Here is a 22,215-nt window from a genome sequence, read left to right as displayed (position 1 = left end):
AACAAAAAGATTATCTTATGGGGGCTTTGGGAAGGGCAGACATGACGTGGTATTAATTAAGAACGGAAACCCACCATTAAATGACAAATGTACAAAGATAACATTATTTCCCAACCGGACAAATAACATTAATTAAATATCGTAATCAGTTTTGTCGAATTGAGGATCAGATCTGCATGTGTGAGATACTTTAGTAAATTTTATGGACAACGATGCCCCTCTGCTATTTCCCAACCGGACAAAGATAAGACTCGGATTTCTCCAAAAGATGCTTTGACCAAGTCAAACTAAAGTGGCTCTTTTTGTAATTTCAGGTGCAGGGGTAAAATTGACTAAGGAAGAAGGAGAAAAAGGTCTTTGTGTAAGAGACAATGTGGAAAACGAAGCTTGATTGAATTGGCGGGACAGATAGGGAACCCAAAATCAACACATCAAACTCACGGAATCGTGTACTCACACACGCGACCTCTATTGAACAAATATAAAATAATATAACATGCTAACGTATATAAAAATTTACCCTATCAAATATCAATCCATATAAAAGATTATGACTAATATAAATCAAGTAATTTTTCAATGAACTTTATACCAGTTTTCTAAAGGACTTCAAAATGAACCCTGAACCCAAAAGAGAAATATGTTTGCATCTCCATCAGCGTGCAAAAGAACGTCTACAAACACATGCATTAAATTCGAACGCGGACAATAGAAAAACCCAGTCAAGTCATCCTACTACCATCTTTCTAAAATCATCATCAGTAATCAGACAAAAGCTAGCAGAAGAGTAACATTCTGCACATACATTAGTTAGTTATCTCCACAAATGCAAACGGGAAGAGAGCTAAACACCGTCCTGCTACTACCAGAGACCTAAAAAAGAAAAGACCTGCTACTACCAGAGACCTAAAAAAGAAAAGAATCTGATGGATCTGATGTCAGCACGGAGACCGCATCACGAGAGGCGTACCAGGAATGACCACAGGCAATGCACTCCAGCTGAACAAGCATAGAAGCAATCAAACCAGGTCATAAAAACTGCAGGGGGTGTTTTTTGCATTTTAGATATCAGGAACAAAATAAGATCCAAACCTTGTATCGGTCAAAATGTCCTGCGCGGATAATATCCCTCACACCCGCCTTACGCTCCGAGCAAACACTGCAGAGGGCATCTGTCATCTGTTTTTTCCGAGTAGAAAAGCCAACAGTCAGTAGATAGCTTCACAAAAATTAACAGAAGATTGTGTTGGGATGTAAAAATGACCTGCATCTGCTCTGACTCCTCAGGCTCTGTCTTGGTTATTTCTTCCGCAGTCAAACCCTCCTGGAGTTCAAATATTTAGTAAAATAATCACAAAATTAACAGCCATATTTATCTTTTCAAAAGCAGTTTCATGAATTTGATGAAATCCATTGCTGCTTTATGAAACTGTTGTTCTTTTTGTGCTGTTTCAGTAAAAAACAAAAAAAAAAGGAAATTTATCAAACATTTGAATAATTTTAGAATGTCATCAATTAAAATGCCAAAGAAAAAAACAAAATGAACTCCAGGTCCAGGGCCAAATTTACAAGTCCATGATGATGGGTTCATGAATGTCAAAAGCTCAGTTGCAACAAAATATAGTACTATATTAATCATCAATTGATCACACACATGCAATGTTAGACTAGTTTAACCTGTGAAAATAGAAAGAAAACAAATCAACAGGTCAAATGCAGACTGGTCAGCATTGCTGAAGAACATAAGGAAAGAAACTTTAGTTATTTCTCTAGAACCTGGTCACATCAAACAACATGCCCACCCAGGTTTTACCAAATGTTCAAACTGAATCCCAAATTTTGCTCAAAGAAAGTATAAAGAGGCTTTGATAATCATAGGTTCAGTACTGTAGAAAAAATCCAAGCCAGGAGTACATTATTTTATTTTACTAGCATTTAGAAATGTATTAATAGAATAGAAGAATATGTTGAAACCTATGAAAGGTTGAAAATTCATCAAGTGAGCAGACAACTTCAAAGTTCCAAGGGGGGACAAAAAGACATCATACATCATACCTTCAACTCAGCAGGTGTCATATTCAATATTTTCGAAGGTTCCAACTCTCCATTCAATAGACGCCGTGCTAGGAATGCATTGTTCTGCCAAAGAAAAATAAATGAAATATAAGGGATAAGGGAACCATTACAACAGTAGAAGATTGTACATCCATCACAACAGCAAAAATAAGTACAGAGATATTCACATTGATTTGTCAAGCCAAAAACAGCAGTAGAGCATTAAGAGTGGTGATGTGGTGTACATCAATAATTGAGGAAATAACATCATTGTTACAGTAAGCCAGTTTTTTTGTTTCCTATTATCATATGATAGTTTATTTCCTTTGAATTTAACAGCCAGCTCGTTATCAACCAAATGTGAGTCGAATTCTTATTATTCTTATTATAAGTGTCAAAAGTCCCCACAAACTCAACGGACTGTAGTAATTTAGGGCTCATGTGAGCTTGCTACATTAGAAGACCTAGGAAGGAAGCAAGTAAACCTTCACTTACTAAACCCACCCTTGCCCTGGCCTAGCCGTTTGAGGACAGTAAACTGTATTGCTACAAAATTTCCCACAAGAACCCCATACCCCACAAACATAATTCTGATCTTGCCAAAAGGTATTCTTCATCTGACAACTGTGACACCACCTAGATAATGTGGACCATGAGGGCAGAAAAAACCACTACCATTGCTGTATGAACTCATAAGTGAACTTAAAAATCATCCAACACAAGATGACAACATTGCCATGAATATTGTTGCAATTCTATCAGATATCTAACCTCTTAGCCGGAAATTTGTGGTAATATATATATACAAACAAGAACTAAAGTCCCACCTAACCCAAAATAAAAGCAGCAATAGGTAATTTTTAATCACTCAAGTGTGTTGCTTATAAACATTTCAAGTTAATGATCCATATTAGAAAATCAGCTTCTAACCCTGAGATTGAATACTAATTGTCGTAGCTTTTGGTTGTACTTCTGATAATCTGATGAAAGAGCATCATGTGAAGCTTTTTCCAGAGCAGCTACAGCTGAAACAGCAACACCTGGCCAGATCAAAGGCTTGGAACTCTGAAGAGTGAAAAAAGTAAATTCTGAATTCATTATGACCCTCAAGGAAAAGGGAAATAAATGAAAGATTATGAGAAAATAAATAAACCCATCCAAGATATCACAAGCATTATTGGGTAATTCACCAAGTACCTTTTGAACCTTGTCTTTATATTCATTTGCTGATTCTGAACCTCTGTTACTGCTTCCATTTTTTATGTCATCAGAATTGTCATTAACCTTTTCTTCATTCTTCATGCTACCATTGTTATCAAACATGTATTGAACACTTTGAAGTAACTTCTCCAAACCTTTGTCACGATGGGTATCTCCTGTTAGTGCATTGAAACCCACTAGTATGCGGTAATGCTCTGAGGCATTATTTACACAGCTCAATGGTGTATCAGGTTTCAGAGGTTGGTCACTCTTTCGAGCTGTTTCTTCCTTTGAAACATCGAGAGGTGAAATGCTCTTTTTTCTCATCATTCTTTTATTTTTTGTCAGATCTTCCTGATCAGCAAGAGCTTCATCCGTTTCGATGTCAGGTAGTTCACCCAAACGTTCAAGGGTTTTCTGAACAAGCTCATCAATTTCTTGCTGTTTACCGTCCTCATAGTCCTTATCAGTTAGCTTCCAGAGTTTCCTTTCTACTGTGTCGTACACCTTTCGCACAATAAACCCGGGATGCTGCTTACGATTCGGAAGCTGTTTGTGTATGGGAACAAAATGCACCACACACTTATGCATGACGGATTCTGCAGGAACATCATCACGGTGGAAACTGTAAAAGAGCTCCCTTGCATCACATGATTGCCAACTGCCACCGCCTTTTTTTTCTGCTTCTTCAGGACGGTAAAACCATTGCCCTGTGACCATTATGCTGCCATTTACAGATTGTGCAATGTCCTAACAGTAAAACAACTCCAGAAATCAGAAGGTGGAAGACGATAAAAAAATAACTACATTTTGTAGAAGATTAAGGAATAACACCCCCTCTACCTCCATGTGTGAAAGACAAGAAATGAGAAAGAGGTTTACCAAACCCATCACAATTTTATAACACAACACAGCTCAAGTTGTATGACAACCTAGTTGATGTTGCATACAACACCGTAAAATTTGGTGAACATGTTAGCAAAAGTAAAAAATTGGACAAAGTGACATTCTAACTCTGGGACAAGCACAAGCCAGGGACTTCCAATAAGGGCTCAATATTGACCCTTGATGTAGCCCTATAGTTATAAGGAAATCTTCAGCACCCCATCTGCTCTAATACTTTAGGTACTCTCTCTCATACCTTTTCATATATAAGCAGCTACCAAAGTGCCATAAAACTCGAACGTTCCAACCCAACATATCTTCAAAATTATAATCAATTTATGGCACAACTAAATACTTAACAAGGAATTTACCTTAATAATTGCCACGTACGGCTTTTGATCTTCACCCTCGGGCACGAGAAGTACAGGGTCCTCCTGCAGCAAAAAAGTGACATCAAGAACAACAGTAAATAGCAGGATCAAAGCACAAAAGCGCAGCAAGTTCTCAGGACCCGATTTCACAAAACAAACATCACCGCCGTCACAAACACAAACAATGCCCAAACTAGAAAGAATCAAGCATAAACTGCATTCTTCAGTTGACATGCACACACTATTACTAAGTAACAAGCGTAAATTAGAAGATATACATATGCTTTCTGTTGTTCATAATCACTACTTCAGAACCCCCAGTAATTGAAATCAACACAAATATGCATTTGATGTGAACCCTATCAGCGTTTTAGTTCTAACTTCAAACCTAACTATGGAATGAGCAAAAAGCGAGTAAGAGCAAGAGAGAGCGAGAGAGATAGATATGTACCAGTGCGTATTGGTTTCCATCAAACTCGAAGCAGTGAAAATGCCTCTTCCTGCCTCTACCTTTTCCAGAAACCCTAATTGATTCGCCAACAGGCTTAGCATCCTCCAGTGGCGCGTCCTGCTCTTCTTCTGCGTCAGATGTAGGGGGATTTCTCTGGTTCTTCTTCTTCTCTTCATCCTCTTCTTCTACTACTACTTCAGCTTCTTCATCTTCATATTCCTGCAGCTTCATCCTCTTCCTCTTCCGCTGCTGCTTCGCTTCGAGAGACTCTTGCTTGGGTGCTTCGTCTTCGTCGTCGTCGCTGGTTGCAATCTGAGCCAACCGTCGAGTCACCATTTTTTCGCCGCCGTTGGTTGCAGTGCGGTTTGTGAGATGAGTCTACTAGTACTAGTGTTAGTGTAAGAAAGATTTTAGGTTTATGGATATAGATGATGATGAAATCCACAACTTCTAGCACATTTTTGGAAAACCTGATTCTTTTCTTACATCGCAAACTATGCCCCATTTATAGGCATTGGTTCATATCAATTTCAAAAATTATCAACTTCAGAAATTATCAAACTATGCCCTAAAGTTGAACTAACTATAAAAAGTTATGTCGCATCGACGTATTTAATTTAGATAGTTGCGAATCAATTGCATAATTAAATATATTTAATTATTCTATAAGCTTGTGGAGGATGACAATTGGTAATGTTATAAAAAGAAACATAGACTAATATTAATGTCTACATATTGGCAAAAAAACCTAAAATTCCTGGGGGCATGACCCCTCCCATCCCCCGCTAGATACGACCCTGCATATAGGGGTCCGATCCCCATCACGGGATCAATCCTTTCTTTCCTAATTGTCAGCGGTAACACTCAATCGACAATGATGGTTAATGATCGAAACAACGACGCTCTATTACTAAAGATTCTTCTTCACCAAGTTTGTACATCACGTATTTTGAATAGCATTGAGAAGCATATCTCTGTTTAATTTAATCACGTCGGTGAGTTGGACTCGACCATCATTATATAAATTCCACTCCACTTTATTTCCACCAGGAAAAACTGGGTAGATAACAAGACATTACTTCACACAAAGACGCATCATCGATGTCCAATGATGAGAGAGAGAGAGAGCAATATTTATTAGAGAGACATGTTTCACAAAAGGAGGCCCTTACCGATCAAACCACAACCCCCCAAATTAATTAATTTGTAGATTATTTTTTGTGATAAAGGTACGACCATACTCAATTGCTTCCAATTAAACTTCTTGCCAACTACTATAATGACTTTATTAGTGAAATTAGAGTGAACCTTACACGTTAGTGAGGTTTCTAAAGTAGTAATAAGAATAATGCATTTGTGTGAAAGCAAGTGTTACTAATATTGGTGTGAGATTCCATAAATGAATTGTTAATCACAACCATCGTGTTATGCCTATTTTCGTTACTATATTCTCATATACCTTCCGTGCTCCATTTAATTTGATCAATTTCAATGACTCTTTTCTATGTTTGTTTGAGCAATTGATCTGTGGAAGAATCTCCAAAATATGATTAGGACAAAAGTCCAAAGAGATAAGCTTTTGTCCATACGGTGATTCAAGAATTTCAAAATACAACAAAGAATTGGTAAAAAATAAAAGGAGAGGGGGTGTTTACACTGATTTTTCGTAAAATCACATGTAAATTAATTATTTCAAGGATCAGATCATATTTCATGGGCTCTCCAAGTCCGACGGCTTACAGGCATTTATGTGCGTTTTCAAGAGTGAAAAAAGTGAAGAAGTTGTCCGGTGACAACTTGAAAGAAACAACACGCCGGTGAGTATTGCAATAGATGTAGAAACAAGTAGAAATTTAAAAGAAGATAAAAAAGATTGCAAGGAATCAAAAGGTAATCAAAGAGAAAACAAATAAGAACAAAGCAAATTCATTACTGGAATGGTAAATGGTGGAAGGAATCCGTCTTTTTTTTTTTGGTCAAAGAAGGAATCCGTCTACTGCACACTCGTTGAAGCCGTTTGCCATAACCGTGGGCTTGAAGGCTTTTTTAGAGTTTTGCATTCATTTAGGAATCCAACCCCTTATCCTAGTTACAAACTAGTATTTATAGAGCTTAAAATGGAACTACCATTTTAATCCTACGGTTACAAATGAACTGGAAAATAACTACATAATCTACAACCATTTATTTGGCATGATTACAAAATAATAACTTCCAGCAACAACTCTCCCTAATATGTAGTAACTGCTCCATGATGCTATGCTGCTGCCACTTCACCTTGATAACCGTTTGACAATTTGAAAATCATCAGATTCCACTCCAAGCATTATCATTTAGTAACCGCCCACTCTGTGCTACCAATTTGATCAACTATCAAATTGACTTGGTCTTCCAATTAGATATAACAAAACCCGACCCAATAGTTTTCGACCAAAGCAACACTTTGGTATATCTTCCATATACATATTACATGCATATTTATACCAGGTTGATTTAATCGTTCATCCAATTCAATACTCAACTTGGCCTTATAATAACACATTTATTTCAACCTTATATTAAAGCATGTACCTGAAGGACACAGTGGCCAAGTAGGTCGAAATATAAGCCATGCAAATAGAAATATATTCAAATAACAAAGTGTTGTTCTTGGCTCCGGGTATTGAAATTTTGGTATTAACAGGGGGAAACATAAACCAAATTGACATGTACTATTGATGCAACGGGTAACAAGAATGCTTAAAAATTCTGCAAACTAGATTCATCCGTTTTTTGCAACGGGAATTAGTGTTGGAATTAGCTAGTGGTCGACGTAAATCAAAGATATTTTACAAGTTTCATGTGATGGGTAGATTCCATTATCCAAAAGCTACATGCAAATTGACACTTGAAGTGTTCATAAACGAAGAAAGCAAAAGAGTGAAAATGAAGGATTTGAGTTAGGTGGAAAGGTCATAAATTGCAATTGACGTGGCTAAACCAAGAAAAGTTAGAAACATGTGATTGAATATTTGTCGACTTGGCCACAAGGGTCACCTTATTTCAGTGGGAAAAGAATATCAATCAGTCTTCTATAACCTGGACAAAATGAAGGATCTTCACCGGCATTTTCACTTCTATCTCATTGGAACCACTCATGCTATTTAATTTATTAATGTAATCTTTATTACTCATCGCTATATATATGCGGATTGTATTGGTTTTTACTGTCATAGTCTATAAAATATTTTAAAAAATAGCTTTTTAATTACTTAAAAACTCTATAACATCTTTCATGTAAGATTGGATACTCTCACCACAAATTGTGTGAGGTAGACAATATTATTTATAATAAAGAAATTACAGAATATCCTAAGGAATATTATGAGACATATTACAAAATATATAAATAATAGTAAAAGGAATATCCTGTAGGATATTACGCATATTTATCTCTAACACCCCCGTCAAGCTTAGTGATGGATTAAGACCAACGCGAAGCTTGGATCTAAAAAGTTCAAACAACGGACGAGGTAACGCCTTAGTGAAAATATCAGCAAGCTGGAGAGACGTGGGCACATGGCGAACAGCTAATCGACCAGAGGAAACCAGCTCACGGACGAAGTGACAATCCAAGTCAATGTGTTTGGCATGTTTATGAGCAACAGGATTCTGAGCCATAAACAAAGCACTCTGGTTGTCACTAAGAAGAAGAGGAGTCGCTGATAACCGAACACGAAGCTCATGAAGAAGATTAAGCAACCAAACGAGCTCAGAAGCAGTATTAGCCATGGCTCGGTACTCAGATTCACAACTAGAGCGAGCAACAGTAGGTTGTTTCTTGGCACTCCAAGACAAGAGATTATCACCAAGAAAGATGGCGTAGCCATAAGTAGAGCGACGAGTGTCAGTGCAGCGAGCCCAATCAGCATCACTATAACCAAGAACAGCGGGGGAAGAGGTTCGACGAAACGTAAGACCATAGTGCTGCGTGCCACAGACATAACGAAGAATGCGTTTGACAGCCTGAAAGTGTTCTACAGTCGGAGCCTGAAGAAACTGACTAACCGTGTTAACAGCATATGACAAGTTTATGCAATTGTTGAATAATTTCAAAATTGACATGTCCTAATCGTGAGTGCCACAATTCAAATGAGGCACGAGGTAATGGAGAACTGGTAGTAAGCAGCGCTTGCGATCCTTGGTCAAGCACATAAAGTCCTTTATCACATTGGCCCCCTTTCCAGAACGGCGCCTGTCTGTCGGTTCTGAATAACAAAAGAATCATCCAGAAAAATAGCTTTAGCATTATGTTCACGAGTCAATTTGCTAACAGAGACAAGATTTTTAGTTAAGCGAGGCACAACCAAAACATTAGATAAAAGAACAGAATGTGAAACAGAACGAGAACCAATATGAGAAATATGTAAACCAGCCCCATTACCAACAAGAACACGATCATTACCGGAGTAATCCTGAGAGTCCGTCATCTGAGATAGAGAAGGAGTCATATGAGAGGTGGCACCTGTATCCATATACCAGTCGGAACGGTTGGAGTTGTCCAATGAACAACCCGCAGCAAAAGCTTAAGCTGTTGGGTAAGGGCCCCACATTAATGGTTTTATATTATATTCTAACACGCCCCCTCACGCAAGAGCCCTTTGGGCTTGAAGCGTGGATAATTGTACATGCCCACCTACCATGTGCTTAATTAAATTCCACTTTTTAATTAGAAAGTGAGGGGAGTAAGGATCGAACTCTAGACCTCTCGGCCATAGAGGTTCTGATACCATGTCAAAAATTACTTTATCCAAAAAGCTTAAGCTGTTGGGTAAGGGCCACATTAATGGTTTTATATTATATTCTAACATTTCCCAACAAATATTTTTCCGCACACACTATCCAGGAATCAAACTCTAAATCAAATGCTAAATGAGTCAAATTATTTACCAATTGTTCTACACGTATCTTATCGGTTGATTGATGTATATGTATAACCACTGCTTATTTTATTAATTTTGTATTAGTATTACATGCTCTCTTGTTCTATTTCTTCTTGTAAGATACCTATAATATTTTTGATTAAACATATGTTTTTTTTTAACTTATGCTTGAGAGGAGTAATTAGAGGGAGAAATTTCTCACAAGTGGAAATTTAATTTAAAATTTAAATTTAATAATTCTGAAATCGTGATTGAGTGACGTAAAGGGAAATACTGTTTCAGCGTGTAAAACAAATAGTCAAATAAACACATTTTAGAGGGTTTATTTTTTCTCAATAAAATAAAATAAAATAAACCCAAGAAGAAATGATAAAGTTACTGGCGGTGACCCTAGCGAAACGTGGACCGCGAATGTTTGGATTGTGTTCACTTCATTTTTGTTGTCGACATTTATAAACCACACTTTCCCTTTAAAAATCACTTCTCTCTCTAAAAAAATCAATTCTCACAATCAATCAATCAAATATATAAACAAAAGAAAACGAAACGTATACAAAAAGCTTTCTAGTTTCATTCATCGCCGTGAAGTTTCTCTTCTATTTCAGGTTAGTTTCTCTTCATCACTTTCCTTTGATTTCATTTTCTTTTGGGTATTTGTTTGTTTTAATTGCTATTTTGATTAATGGGTATGCTTGATTCTTCTTCCTGAAGGGGATTTTGCTGTTAATCTCTGCATCCCAACATGGTGTTTTCATCTAAATTGTTGTAGTTTGGGTCTAGGAATTGTTGAATCTTTCTTGGAAATTGGGTTTTGTGGTGCCATCAAAGTGCATACAAACTGTTTGTTGAAATGGTTGAATCAATGGCTGCTACTTCACTACTTGGCCACCGACCTATCTGTGAAGGAAATTTGATCAGGGATGTTTCTGGTAAGAGGAAATCTTTCAACAGTTGCTGCAGATTCCCAGCAGTTGAGTTTCTTGGTGGTAGGATTGTTGTTGCTCAGCCTTTGCCGAAATCCAAACACGGTAGCTTGTTGTCGTCGTCGTCATCGTCGATTAAGGCACTGGCTGTGGAGCTCACAAGAGAAGCACACTCTTACCAGGAAGAAAGATTGCCCGAGAAAGATAATAACAATAGCAGCAACAACAACAAGATTGATAGTGGTTTTGATCCAAGGCCTAGTTTGTGGCCTCCAGCTAATAGAGCAGATAACCCTTCGCTCGGGAATCCGTTGCTGCGGCAAGAGAGGATGGGATGTGGGTGGTTGGGGGCCATATTTGAGTGGGAGGGGGTTCTCATTGAAGCCAACCCTGATCTGGAGAAGCAAGCTTGGCTAGCTCTTGCTCAAGAAGAGGGTAAAGCCTCTCCTCCTGCTTTCATCCTCAAGAGAGTAGAGGGCATGAAGAATGAGCAAGCCATTTCTGAGGTTTTGTGCTGGTCCAGGGACCGTGGACAGCTTAGAAGATTGGCTGATAGAAAGGAAGAAATCTACCAAGCCTTGCAGGGTGGGATATACAGTCTCATGCCTGGCTCCAAAGAGTTTGTGAGTGTTTTGATGCATTATAAGATACCGATGGCATTGGTTTCGACGCGTCCGCGAAAAGCTCTTGAGGCTGCTATAGGGGAGATTGGTATCGGAGACAATTTCAGTGTTGTTGTAGCTGCAGAGGATGTTCACAGGGGAAAGCCTGATCCGGAGATGTTTATGTATGCTGCACAGCTTTTGAGCTTCATACCTGAGAGGTGCATTGTGTTTGGAAACTCGAATCAGACAGTGGAGGCCGCACATGATGCTCGGATGAAGTGTGTAGCTGTTGCTAGCAAGCATCCTGTGTATGAGCTGAGGGCTGCAGATTTAATCGTGAGGCGTTTAGATGAGCTAACCGTGGTTGATTTGAAGAATCTGGCCGATATTGAAGCAGCTGAATTTGACTCTGGGGAGCCTGAGGTGGAGCTGGAGCTGGATGAAGATTCTGATACATCATCTCTTGATGACAGTTTCTGGTAAATCATATAAATGTACAGTTGATTGCACTTCATCTGATTCTTGATGATATTAGTTACAAATTAGTTAGTTACTTGTGTATATGGTGAACAGTGAACATAATAAATGAAAAAAAAATGTTATAAAGTGGTCTGCATTTAACAATGATGTTGATAATTTGTATGCAGTTATTAATCATGATTATGGGATTAAGAGATAATTTGTTTGCAATTTTATAACTCATAATCAACAACTATTGCCTTGGTTTGTGTCAAATAACCACTTTATCCCAAAAGCTTAAGCTGTTGGGTAAGGGTTACTTTAATGGTTTTATATTATATTCTAACACGCCCCCTCACGCAAGAGCCATTTGGGCTTGAAGCGTGGATAAATGCACAGGCCCACCTACCATGTGCTTAATTAAATTCCACTTTTTAATTAGAAAGTGAGGGGAGCAAGGATCGAACTCTAGACCTCTCGGTCATAGAGGCTCTGATACCATATTACAAATTGGGAGGCCTATACTCAACCACAAAAGCTAGCTCCAGAGTTGAGGTTTGCACAACCCTTATAAACACTGGCCTTATCTCTAGCCAATGTGGGACTTCTAACACACCCCCTCACGTCCAGGATTGAACAGACTGGAACGTGGGAACAACAACGGGTGGCCCAAATATGGGAGGTCTCCACACAACAAATGGATCTAGGATAGGCTCTGATACCAAGTTGAAATATTTGGTAATATTATTGATATAAAAAACTGTACAGGGATTCCTCTTCTTATAGAGGGAATTACATAATGTGATTGATCAAAGTCAAAGAAGGAAATCCTTGACTAAAGAGAGAATTAAGGAGAATGAATGAAAATAAGAAACTACCTAAAATAAACTAAGTACAAACAGGAAACAACATAATTATATACAGATAAAAATATAACTGCTAATTAAGAGCATTAAATGCTCTATTTCACAGTCTGTTGACACTCCCCCTCAAGCTGGCCTAAAGATATCCTCCATAGACAGCTTGCTAGTTATGTTGTCAAAAGATTTCTTGGGTAATCCTTTGGTTAGGATGTCTGCCGATTGCTCTGCAATGGGAACATATGTAATACAAATCTGCCCACTTTCTATCTTCTCTCTGATGAAGTGTTTATCAACTTCGACATGCTTGGTCCTATCATGTAGGACCGGGTTGTGTGCAATAGATATTGCAGACTTGTTGTCACAATAAAGCTTTATTGGAGGAGAATTGAAAACCTTTAATTCTTGTAGAAGCTTTTCCACCCATAATGCCTCACAAATTCCATGAGCAACTGCTCTAAATTCAGCTTCTGCACTACTCCTTGCTACAACGGTTTGTTTTTTACTTCTCCAACTAACCAAGTTTCCTCCAACAAAGGTGCAATAGCCTGATGTTGATCTTCGGTCTGTCACACTCCCTGCCCAGTCTGCATCAGTGTAGGCTTCTACCTGAAGGTGCCCACGGTTTTTATAAAGAAGCCCCTTCCCAGGTGATCCCTTCAAGTATCTTAAGATTCTGAAAACTGCCTCCAAGTGTTCATGACCTGGTGCATGCATAAACTGGCTTACCATGCTTACAGCAAAGGCAATGTCTGGACGGGTGTGAGATAGGTATATTAGCCTTCCCACTAGTCGCTGATACCTTCCTTTGTCCACCATATTTTCTGTTTCAGCTGGTTGCAGCTTTAAGTTGGGCTCCATGGGTGTTTCTACAGCTTTGCATCCAAGTAATCCTGTTTCTTTTAAAAGATCCAGAATATACTTTCGCTGGTTCATAAAGATACCTTCCTTTGATCTTGCAAACTCAATTCCAAGGAAGTATTTCAATGGGCCAAGTTCCTTGATTTCAAAAACTTTAGCAAGTTTCTCCCTCAGATTTTTGAGTTCCAAGCTATCATCACCTGTCAGAATAATATCATCAACATATACAATCAAGATAGCAACCTTATTATCTGCTGAATGTTTATAGAACAATGTGTGATCAGCTTGGCTTTGGATATATCCAAGCCCTTTTACCACTGTTCCAAACCTCTCAAACCATGCTCTTGGAGATTGCTTCAGCCCATATAATGACTTCTTTAGTCTACACACCTTATTTCTTCCAAGTTCTTCTTCAAATCCAGGGGGAAGACTCATAAACACTTCTTCCTCTAACTCCCCATTCAAGAAAGCATTCTTTACATCCAATTGATGTAAAGGCCAGTTGTAACTTGCAGCAAGGGATATAAGAATCCGAACAGAGTTAAGCTTAGTGATAGAACTCAGGGTCCGCAACAAGCTAGTGATGCGCCTCTGATTGCTGATGGGGCAGTAGGGCCCAAAATATGGAAAGTATATTCTAGAAGGGGCAAGGTTGGCATGACTCATAGTTAGTTAGCCAAGGTGGTGACGTGGGGAAAGAGAGTGAGAGAGGAAGAATCATACCATGTAATTAAAAGGAGTGTGAGGAGAGTGGGGGAGGGTATTCGGTTAGAATCTTATTGTTAGAGAGCAGATTGCATTCTGTGCTATCTGTAGGAGCAAGGCTCTGGTCAGTGAAGGGGAATTCCATTTCCTCTCCTCTGTAATTCTTCATTCCATTTCACAATCAATACTAGAACTTCTCTCTTATTTCTTTCTTGTGTTCTTGTTTCCTGAGTTCATAAATTGGTTCCTAACAATTTGGTCCGACCTACCGGATCCAAATCGAGGAAGAGCCAGTGAATGCCATCCAAGAGACAGAACAAAGGAGCGAGCAAGGAGATGGAGGCGAAAATCGCGACGCTGGAAGCAGAGCTTTCTGGAGTCAAGTCGACGCTGACAACGATGGAGCGTAACCAGGAAACGCTCATCGCGCTGCTTGAGAAATCCATAGGCAAGACGAAGGTCGATGATGATTCCACCGGCGACAACGTGACCCCCGCGAAGGAGGCAGATCATGGGTCAGGATCGGGAAAGGGAAGTATGACCAGACTCACCGGAGATGTGCTGTCGGAGTTTCGACAGTCAGCGAAGAAGGTGGAACTTCCCATGTTCGATGGTGACGATCCCGCGGGATGGATCTCGCGCGCAGAGGTCTACTTCAGGGTACAGGATACGCCACCAGAGGTGCGAGCTAGCTTGGCTCAACTGTGCATGGAAGGACCCACGATTCACTTCTTCAATTCGCTCCTTAGCGAAGAAGAGAATCTGACATGGGAACGCTTCAAATGCGCATTGCTGGAGCGCTACGGGGGCCAAGGTGACGGCGACGTTTACGAACAACTCACCGAACTCCGGCAACGGGGAACCGTGGAAGAATACATCACCGCTTTTGAGTACCTAACGGCGCAGATTCCTCGCCTACCTGAGAAGCAATTTCTGGGGTATTTTCTGCATGGATTGAAGGGAGAGATTCGGGGACGGGTTCGGAGCATGGTAACCATGGCAGATTTAAGCAGGATGAAAATCCTGCAAATAGCGAGAGCTGTAGAAAGGGAGACGATGGGCGATGGTGGATCGGGTCATGCGCGCCAGACCCGATCGTCACTAGGAGGAAACCGGGCAAACGGATCAGGGTCCAATAGGAGCTCCGATTGGGTTTTTGTTAAGGGAAGCAAGGAAACGAACTCGGGCTCGGGTTACAATAACTCACGCGCTGGAGGGAATGGGCCTCGCAATGATAGACAGGCCCAACCTGAGAAGAACCGCTCCACACCCAGAGACAGAGGATTCACTCATCTCTCATACAATGAATTGATGGAGAGAAGGCAGAAGGGATTGTGTTTCAAGTGTGGGGGTGCCTTTCATCCTATGCATCAGTGCCCAGATAAGCAGCTGAGAGTACTGATTATGGAGGATGAGGAGGAGAAGGAAGGAGGGGGAAACCTTCTAGCGGTAGAGGTCATTGAGGAGGAAGAAAGTTCTTAAGGTGAGCTGAGTTCCATGAGTTTGTCTCAGGTGGAACAAGTAGGAAAGGACAAACCGCAAACTATCAAGCTGTTGGGTCTCATTCAAGGACTGCCAATTGTGATATTAATAGATAGTGGGGCAACCCATAATTTTGTTAGCACTTCTTTGGTGCACAAGCTTGGTAAGACAGTAGTGGACACACCTTCCTTAAGGATCACTCTTGGAGATGGTTCTCAAGCAAGAACTAAGGGAAAGTGCAAGGAATTGATGATAATAGCCGGAAACCACCCTCTGTGTGTGGATGCCCAACTCTTCGAATTAGGGAATGTGGATATGGTGTTGGGAATAGAGTGGCTTAGAACCTTAGGGGATATGATAGTCAATTGGGACAAGAAGACTATGAGTTTCTGGTCAGGACACAAGTGGGTCACCCTGCAAGGCCATGAGGAGCAAGAAGGGCTGCTAGTGGCATTGCAAACTATGATTAGTAGAGCTGGATTTTCAGGGTACCTTGGTAAGGAGAAGGTTCAATTGGAAAAGGATAACAAGGGAGTTACTGGAGTTCAGCAAGCTGAGTTGGACATGATCCTGGAGAGACATTCTGTGGTTTTCCAAGCTCCAAAAGGCCTTCCTCCTAAAAGGAACAAACAGCATGCTATCACACTCAAGGAGGGTGAAGGTCCTGTGAATGTAAGGCCATACAGGTATCCCCATCACCAGAAAAATGAGATTGAGAATCAGGTGAAGGAATTGCTGGAGGGAGGGGTTATAAGGCACAGCACCAGCTCATTTTCCAGCCCTGTGATTTTAGTGAAAAAGAAGGACCATAGCTGGAGGATGTGTGTGGATTACAGAGCTTTAAATAAGGCAACCATACCAGACAAGTTTCCAATACCAATCATAGAAGAGCTGCTTGATGAACTCCATGGTGCACGGTATTTCTCCAAGCTTGATCTCAAATCTGGTTATCACCAAGTGAGAGTCAAAGAAGAGGATGTACACAAAACTGCTTTTAGGACCCATGAGGGCCACTATGAGTTTTTAGTAATGCCCTTTGGCCTCATGAATGCACCATCAACCTTTCAAAGTCTCATGAATGATATTTTCAGACATCTTCTCAGGAAAAGGGTGTTGGTGTTCTTTGATGATATACTAGTTTATAGTAAGGATTGGCCCTCTCATTTAGAGCATCTGCAGGAGGTTTTGGGTATTCTGAAAGAGCAAGGGCTGGTCGCAAACCGCAAGAAATGCCTGTTTGGAAGGGAAAAGGTGGAGTATTTGGGACATATGATTTCAGGTCAAGGTGTCGAAGTGGATCCCAGCAAGGTAGAAAGTGTCACCTCTTGGCCTACACCTAAGAATGTCAAGGGGGTGAGGGGTTTTCTGGGCTTGACTGGGTACTATAGAAAGTTCATCAGGGACTATGGTAAAATAGCAAAACCCCTGACTGAATTAACTAAGAAGAATGGTTTTGAATGGAGTGAGAAGGCACAAGAGGCTTTTGAAACCTTGAAGAAGAAGCTGACTACTTCACCTGTGCTAGCTTTACCTGATTTCTCCAAGGAATTCACCATTGAGTGTGATGCTTCAGGAGTAGGAGTAGGGGCTATACTGATGCAAGAGAAGAGGCCCATTGCTTATTTCAGTAAAGCACTAGGGGTGAGAAATCTCTCTAAATCTGCTTATGAGAAGGAGTTGATGGCTTTGGGGTTAGCAATCCAACATTGGAGACCTTACCTACTTGGCAGACATTTCAAGGTGACTACTGATCAAAGGAGCTTGAAAGAGTTGCTACAACAGAAGGTGGTTACTATGGAACAACAGAACTGGGCTGCAAAGTTGTTAGGGTTCGATTTTGAGATCAGTTACAAGCCAGGGAAATTAAACAAGGGAGCTGATGCTCTCTCAAGGGTGAATGAGACCTTGGAGCTGCGACAGATGGGCTCACATGTGGACTGGTTAGGAGGAAAGGATCTGAAGGAAGAAGTCAGTAAAGATGAAGAGTTACAACAAATAATTAAGTCTGTCCATGAGAAGAAAGATAGCTCACTGGGGTACACTTATGAAAATGGCATTCTGCTGTATGAGGGGAGGCTAGTCTTGCCAAGGGAATCACCGTTGATTCACACCATGCTTACTGAATTCCATACCACACCACAAGGAGGGCACTCAGGGTTTTATAGAACCTACAGAAGATTGGCTGCCAATGTGTATTGGAGGGGAATGAAGTCTGCTGTTCAAGATTTTGTGAAGCAGTGTGATGTGTGTCAAAGACAAAAATACCTTGCAAGCTCTCCAGGAGGTCTCCTCCAACCATTGCCCATTCCTGAGAGAATTTGGGAAGATTTGTCTATGGATTTCATAACTGGACTTCCCAAATCTAAAGGGTTTGAAGCAATTTTAGTGGTGGTTGATAGACTCTCTAAGTATGCACATTTCATCCCTCTCAAGCATCCTTACACAGCAAAGAGTGTAGCTGAGGTATTTGGGAAGGAAATAGTGAGATTACATGGGGTACCTTCTTCTATTGTAAGTGATAGAGACCCTATCTTTGTAAGCAATTTCTGGAGGGAACTGTTTAAGCTTCAAGGAACCAAATTGAAAATGAGTACTGCTTACCACCCTGAATCTGATGGGCAATCAGAGGTGGTGAACAGGTGCCTTGAAACATATCTGAGATGCTTCATAGCAGACCAACCCAAGACTTGGGTCATCTGGATACCTTGGGCTGAGTATTGGTACAATACTTGTTTCCATGCCTCTACAGGTGTGACCCCTTTTGAAGTAGTCTATGGAAGACCCCCTCCCACTATCACACGTTGGATACAAGGAGAAACCAGAGTAGAGGCAGTACAAAAAGAGCTGTTGGAACGTGATGAGGCTTTGAGACAGCTAAGGCTACAACTGGCAAGGGCACAGGATAGGATGAAGCAATTTGCTGACAGAAAGAGGAGTGACAGGAGCTTCAGTATTGGAGAATGGGTTTTTGTTAAACTCCGGGCCCACCGCCAGAAGTCAGTGGTCACAAGAATCTATGCCAAGTTGGCAGCCAAGTATTATGGTCCTTATCCTGTGGTAGCAAGGGTGGGAGCAGTAGCATATCAGCTTAAATTACCCCCTGGATCCAAGGTGCATCCAGTTTTCCATGTATCCCTCTTAAAGAAAGCAGTGGGGACTTATCATGAAGGAGAGGAACTTCCTGATCTGGAGGGAGATGGGGGAATCCTCATTGAGCCTACTGAAGTATTGGCTACCAGAACAGTTCAATTACAAGGGCAATCTATCAAGCAAATCCTCATCCAATGGAAAGGGCAGCAACCAGAAGAAGCTACTTGGGAAGATGTTGATATGATTAAAAGTCAGTTTCCTTCTTTTTGCCTTGAGGACAAGGCAAGAGCTTATGGAGAAGGCATTGATAGAACTCAGGGTCCGCAACAAGCTAGTGATGCGCCTCTGATTGCTGATGGGGCAGTAGGGCCCAAAATATGGAAAGTATATTCTAGAAGGGGCAAGGTTGGCATGACTCATAGTTAGTTAGCCAAGGTGGTGACGTGGGGAAAGAGAGTGAGAGAGGAAGAATCATACCATGTAATTAAAAGGAGTGTGAGGAGAGTGGGGGAGGGTATTCGGTTAGAATCTTATTGTTAGAGAGCAGATTGCATTCTGTGCTATCTGTAGGAGCAAGGCTCTGGTCAGTGAAGGGGAATTCCATTTCCTCTCCTCTGTAATTCTTCATTCCATTTCACAATCAATACTAGAACTTCTCTCTTATTTCTTTCTTGTGTTCTTGTTTCCTGAGTTCATAAATTGGTTCCTAACACTTAGCAACTGGAGCAAACGTCTCTTGATAGTCTACTCCATAGGTTTGAGTGAACCCTTTTGCCACCAATCTCGCCTTGTACCTCTCTACACTTCCATCGGCCTTGCACTTAATGGTAAATACCCACTTACAACCCACCTGTTTTTTGTCACGTGGCAGGTCTGTTATTTCCCAAGTTTCATTCTTTTTCAGTGCACTCAACTCTTCTAAGACTGCAAAATTCCAATTGGGATCATCTAGTGCTTCCTCAATGTTTCTAGGCACAAACAGATCTGTTATTTTAGAGGTAAAAGCTTTGTGATTCGGGGAAAGATTTTGGTAGGAAACATATTGGGAAATGGGATGGTTTGTGCTAGATTTTTCTGATTTTTGGGTGCAGGTTCTGGTTCATTTCCTAACAGCTATGGGTAGTTCAATAGTAGAAGTGAAAATGTCAGTGTTACCTCGAATTTCTTGTGGTATTCCTACTTGGCCTTCTTCCGGGATTTCTGGTTGGCTTGGTGCAGAGATGATGGATTGGTCTTTGGTCCTTTTAGGATACTTCCGAGTATAAACATGGAACTCCTTTTTTGACTGTGGTATTTCTTTCTCTGTTTGGGCTCCACCTAAGTCTGGCATAAGATTTCCTTTAGAAATTTCAGGACTTGTTTCCACATGTTCTTCCTTGTTGCATTCATCAATAAAATTTGTATTCTCCGTGTGTACAATAGGAATGAGCAGCGGTTCATGCAAAAAATTGTCTTCACTCACATTATTATTCTCCCCCTGAAGGGAATTTTTTTGAAAAAAAGGTTGATGTTCAAGAAAGGTAACATCCATGCTAACACAAAGCTTCTTTGTGATAGGATTAAAGACTCTATACCCTTTTTGGTTTGGAGAATAGCCAACAAAAATGCATTTTTCTGCCCTTGGGTCTAGTTTGGACCGAGATGTGGAAGGTTTATGCATAAAAACTGTACAACCAAACACCTTTAAAGGCATATCAGTGTGTAATCGACATGCTGGAAAAATGGTTTTGAAATTTTCCAAAGGTGTGCGATAATTCAACACACGAGTGGGCATTCAATTTATAAGATAGGCTGCTGTTAGGACAGCATCTCCCCACAAATACTTTGGAACATTACTCTCAAACATAATGGCACGAGCTACTTCAAGGAGATGTTTATTTTTTCTTTCAGCGGTGCCATTTTGTTGAGGAGTATTTGGACATGTCGATTGATGCTGAATGCCTTTATTTTTCAGAAACTCATTGAGATTTTGATTGAAGTACTCAGTTCTATTATCACTCCTCAAAATGGAGATCTTTGTGTCAAATTGAGTTTCTACCATTTGTGAAAAACTTTTAAATATATTAGGAACCTCAGATTTTTCATGCATAAGGTAGACCCAACACAACCGGGTGTGATCATCTATGAAGGTTACAAACCACCTTTTTCCAAATTGAGTTGTAATTTTTGAAGGCCCCCAAACATCACTATGGATTAAGTAAAAAGGTCTAGATGCATGATAAGGTTGAGAATAATAAGGGGCTCTTTGATTTTTTGCAAGAACACAACTTTCACATTCAAGAGAAGAACAATTAACACTTTTGAATAAATCTGGAAACAAATGCCTAAGATATTGAAAATTCGGGTGCCCTAGTCTATTATGCCAGAGCATTATTTGGTCCCTAACAGAGGTGCAACTCATACCACAAAGACCCTGAGCTGCTTTATTTCCGAAAGTATCCTCAAAGTAGTAAAGTCCATCCTTCATCTTAGCACTGCCAATCATCTTCCCCGAAATCCGGTCCTGAAAAACACAATGAGTGTCAAAGAATGTCACACTGCAATTGGAATCTTTGCAGATTTTGCTAATAGAAAGAAGGTTGCAAGATAGTTTGGGCACATGTAAAACTTTTCCTAAGTCAATGCTATTGGATAAGGTAATCTTCCCCTTCCCTGCAATTGCGGAAAAAGAACCATCTGCAATTCTAATTTTTCCATTTCCAGAACAAGGAGAATAGGTTTTAAATAAAGGAGAAAGGCTAGTCATATGATCTGAAGCACCTGAATCAATGATCCATGGTGCATGAATATTTGAGGTGCAATTAAGGGAGCTAGGGGTAGAAAAATTACCTGTTTGTGCCACAGAACCACTAGGAGTACCAGATAAAAAATTAGAATTTAACAACCTTATGAGTTCCTCAACTTGTTCCTTTTTCAAGGAAGTCTTTTCTGCCTCATGAGCTGTAGGGAAAGATTTTTGGTTTTTTGGACCTGACTTGCCACCCTTTAGATGTGCTGGCCTCCCAATAATTTTCCAGCAACTATTCCGAGTATGACCTGGTCTGTTGCAGTGATCACACCAGCGGCTTGAGAAGTTCTTCTGGTTAGTAGAAGTCTTAAGGGCAGCAGTTTCTACAGCAAGAGCATTGGTCTCAGAAGGAGGTGCATCCGTTTTGGTCTTTCCCATCATCACACTTCTGCGAGTTTCCTCTCTTCTAACTTCAGCAAAGACCTCACCCAATGAAGGTAAGGTTGCTCTCCCAATGATTCTGCCACGAACTTCATCTAGCTCTTCATTCAGACCAGCAAGAAACTGAAATATTCTACCTTCTTCCACGGTCTGTCGATGGTGTTTGGCATCCTCTGC

The 22,215-nt window shown here is 40.4% G+C and overlaps 2 protein-coding genes across 2 annotated transcripts; one reads left to right on the top strand and one right to left on the bottom strand.

Moving 5' to 3' along the window:
- Positions 1-630: 630 nt before the first annotated feature.
- On the bottom strand, positions 631-5,500 carry LOC130715838 (uncharacterized). The gene is made up of 8 exons (XM_057565969.1): positions 4,963-5,500; positions 4,512-4,574; positions 3,253-4,005; positions 2,986-3,120; positions 2,056-2,139; positions 1,265-1,324; positions 1,093-1,179; positions 631-999 (listed from the first exon to the last, which is right to left on the bottom strand). Exons 1-8 carry the CDS (start codon positions 5,296-5,298, stop codon positions 907-909), a joined length of 1,611 nt encoding a protein of 536 aa, XP_057421952.1. The 5' UTR covers positions 5,299-5,500; the 3' UTR covers positions 631-906.
- A 4,834-nt stretch (positions 5,501-10,334) lies between these two features.
- On the top strand, positions 10,335-12,018 carry LOC130711049 (5-amino-6-(5-phospho-D-ribitylamino)uracil phosphatase, chloroplastic). Its single transcript, XM_057560487.1, has 2 exons — positions 10,335-10,489; positions 10,596-12,018. The coding sequence occupies exon 2, from the start codon at positions 10,735-10,737 to the stop codon at positions 11,893-11,895; it is 1,161 nt and encodes a 386-aa protein (XP_057416470.1). The 5' UTR covers positions 10,335-10,489; positions 10,596-10,734; the 3' UTR covers positions 11,896-12,018.
- The last annotated feature ends 10,197 nt before the right edge of the window (positions 12,019-22,215 follow it).

The sequence above is a fragment of the Lotus japonicus genome, chromosome 4 (genome assembly GCF_012489685.1).
Source record: "Lotus japonicus ecotype B-129 chromosome 4, LjGifu_v1.2".
NCBI lineage: Eukaryota > Viridiplantae > Streptophyta > Magnoliopsida > Fabales > Fabaceae > Lotus > Lotus japonicus.
This window is presented reverse-complemented; position numbering and strand designations above follow the sequence as displayed.

Bases quoted from the DNA above. Each gene is read 5' to 3' on its own strand.
- LOC130715838 (XM_057565969.1), bottom strand. From the start codon at position 5,298: ATGGTGACTCGACGGTTGGCTCAGATTGCAACCAGCGACGACGACGAA. The intron at 1,180-1,264 runs GTCATTTTTACA...CGGAAAAAACAG, and splicing joins AGGAGTCAGAGCAGATGCAG to ATGACAGATGCCCTCTGCAG. The intron at 1,000-1,092 runs GTTTGGATCTTA...ATGCTTGTTCAG, and splicing joins GACATTTTGACCGATACAAG to CTGGAGTGCATTGCCTGTGG.
- LOC130711049 (XM_057560487.1), top strand. From the start codon at position 10,735: ATGGTTGAATCAATGGCTGCTACTTCACTACTTGGCCACCGACCTATC.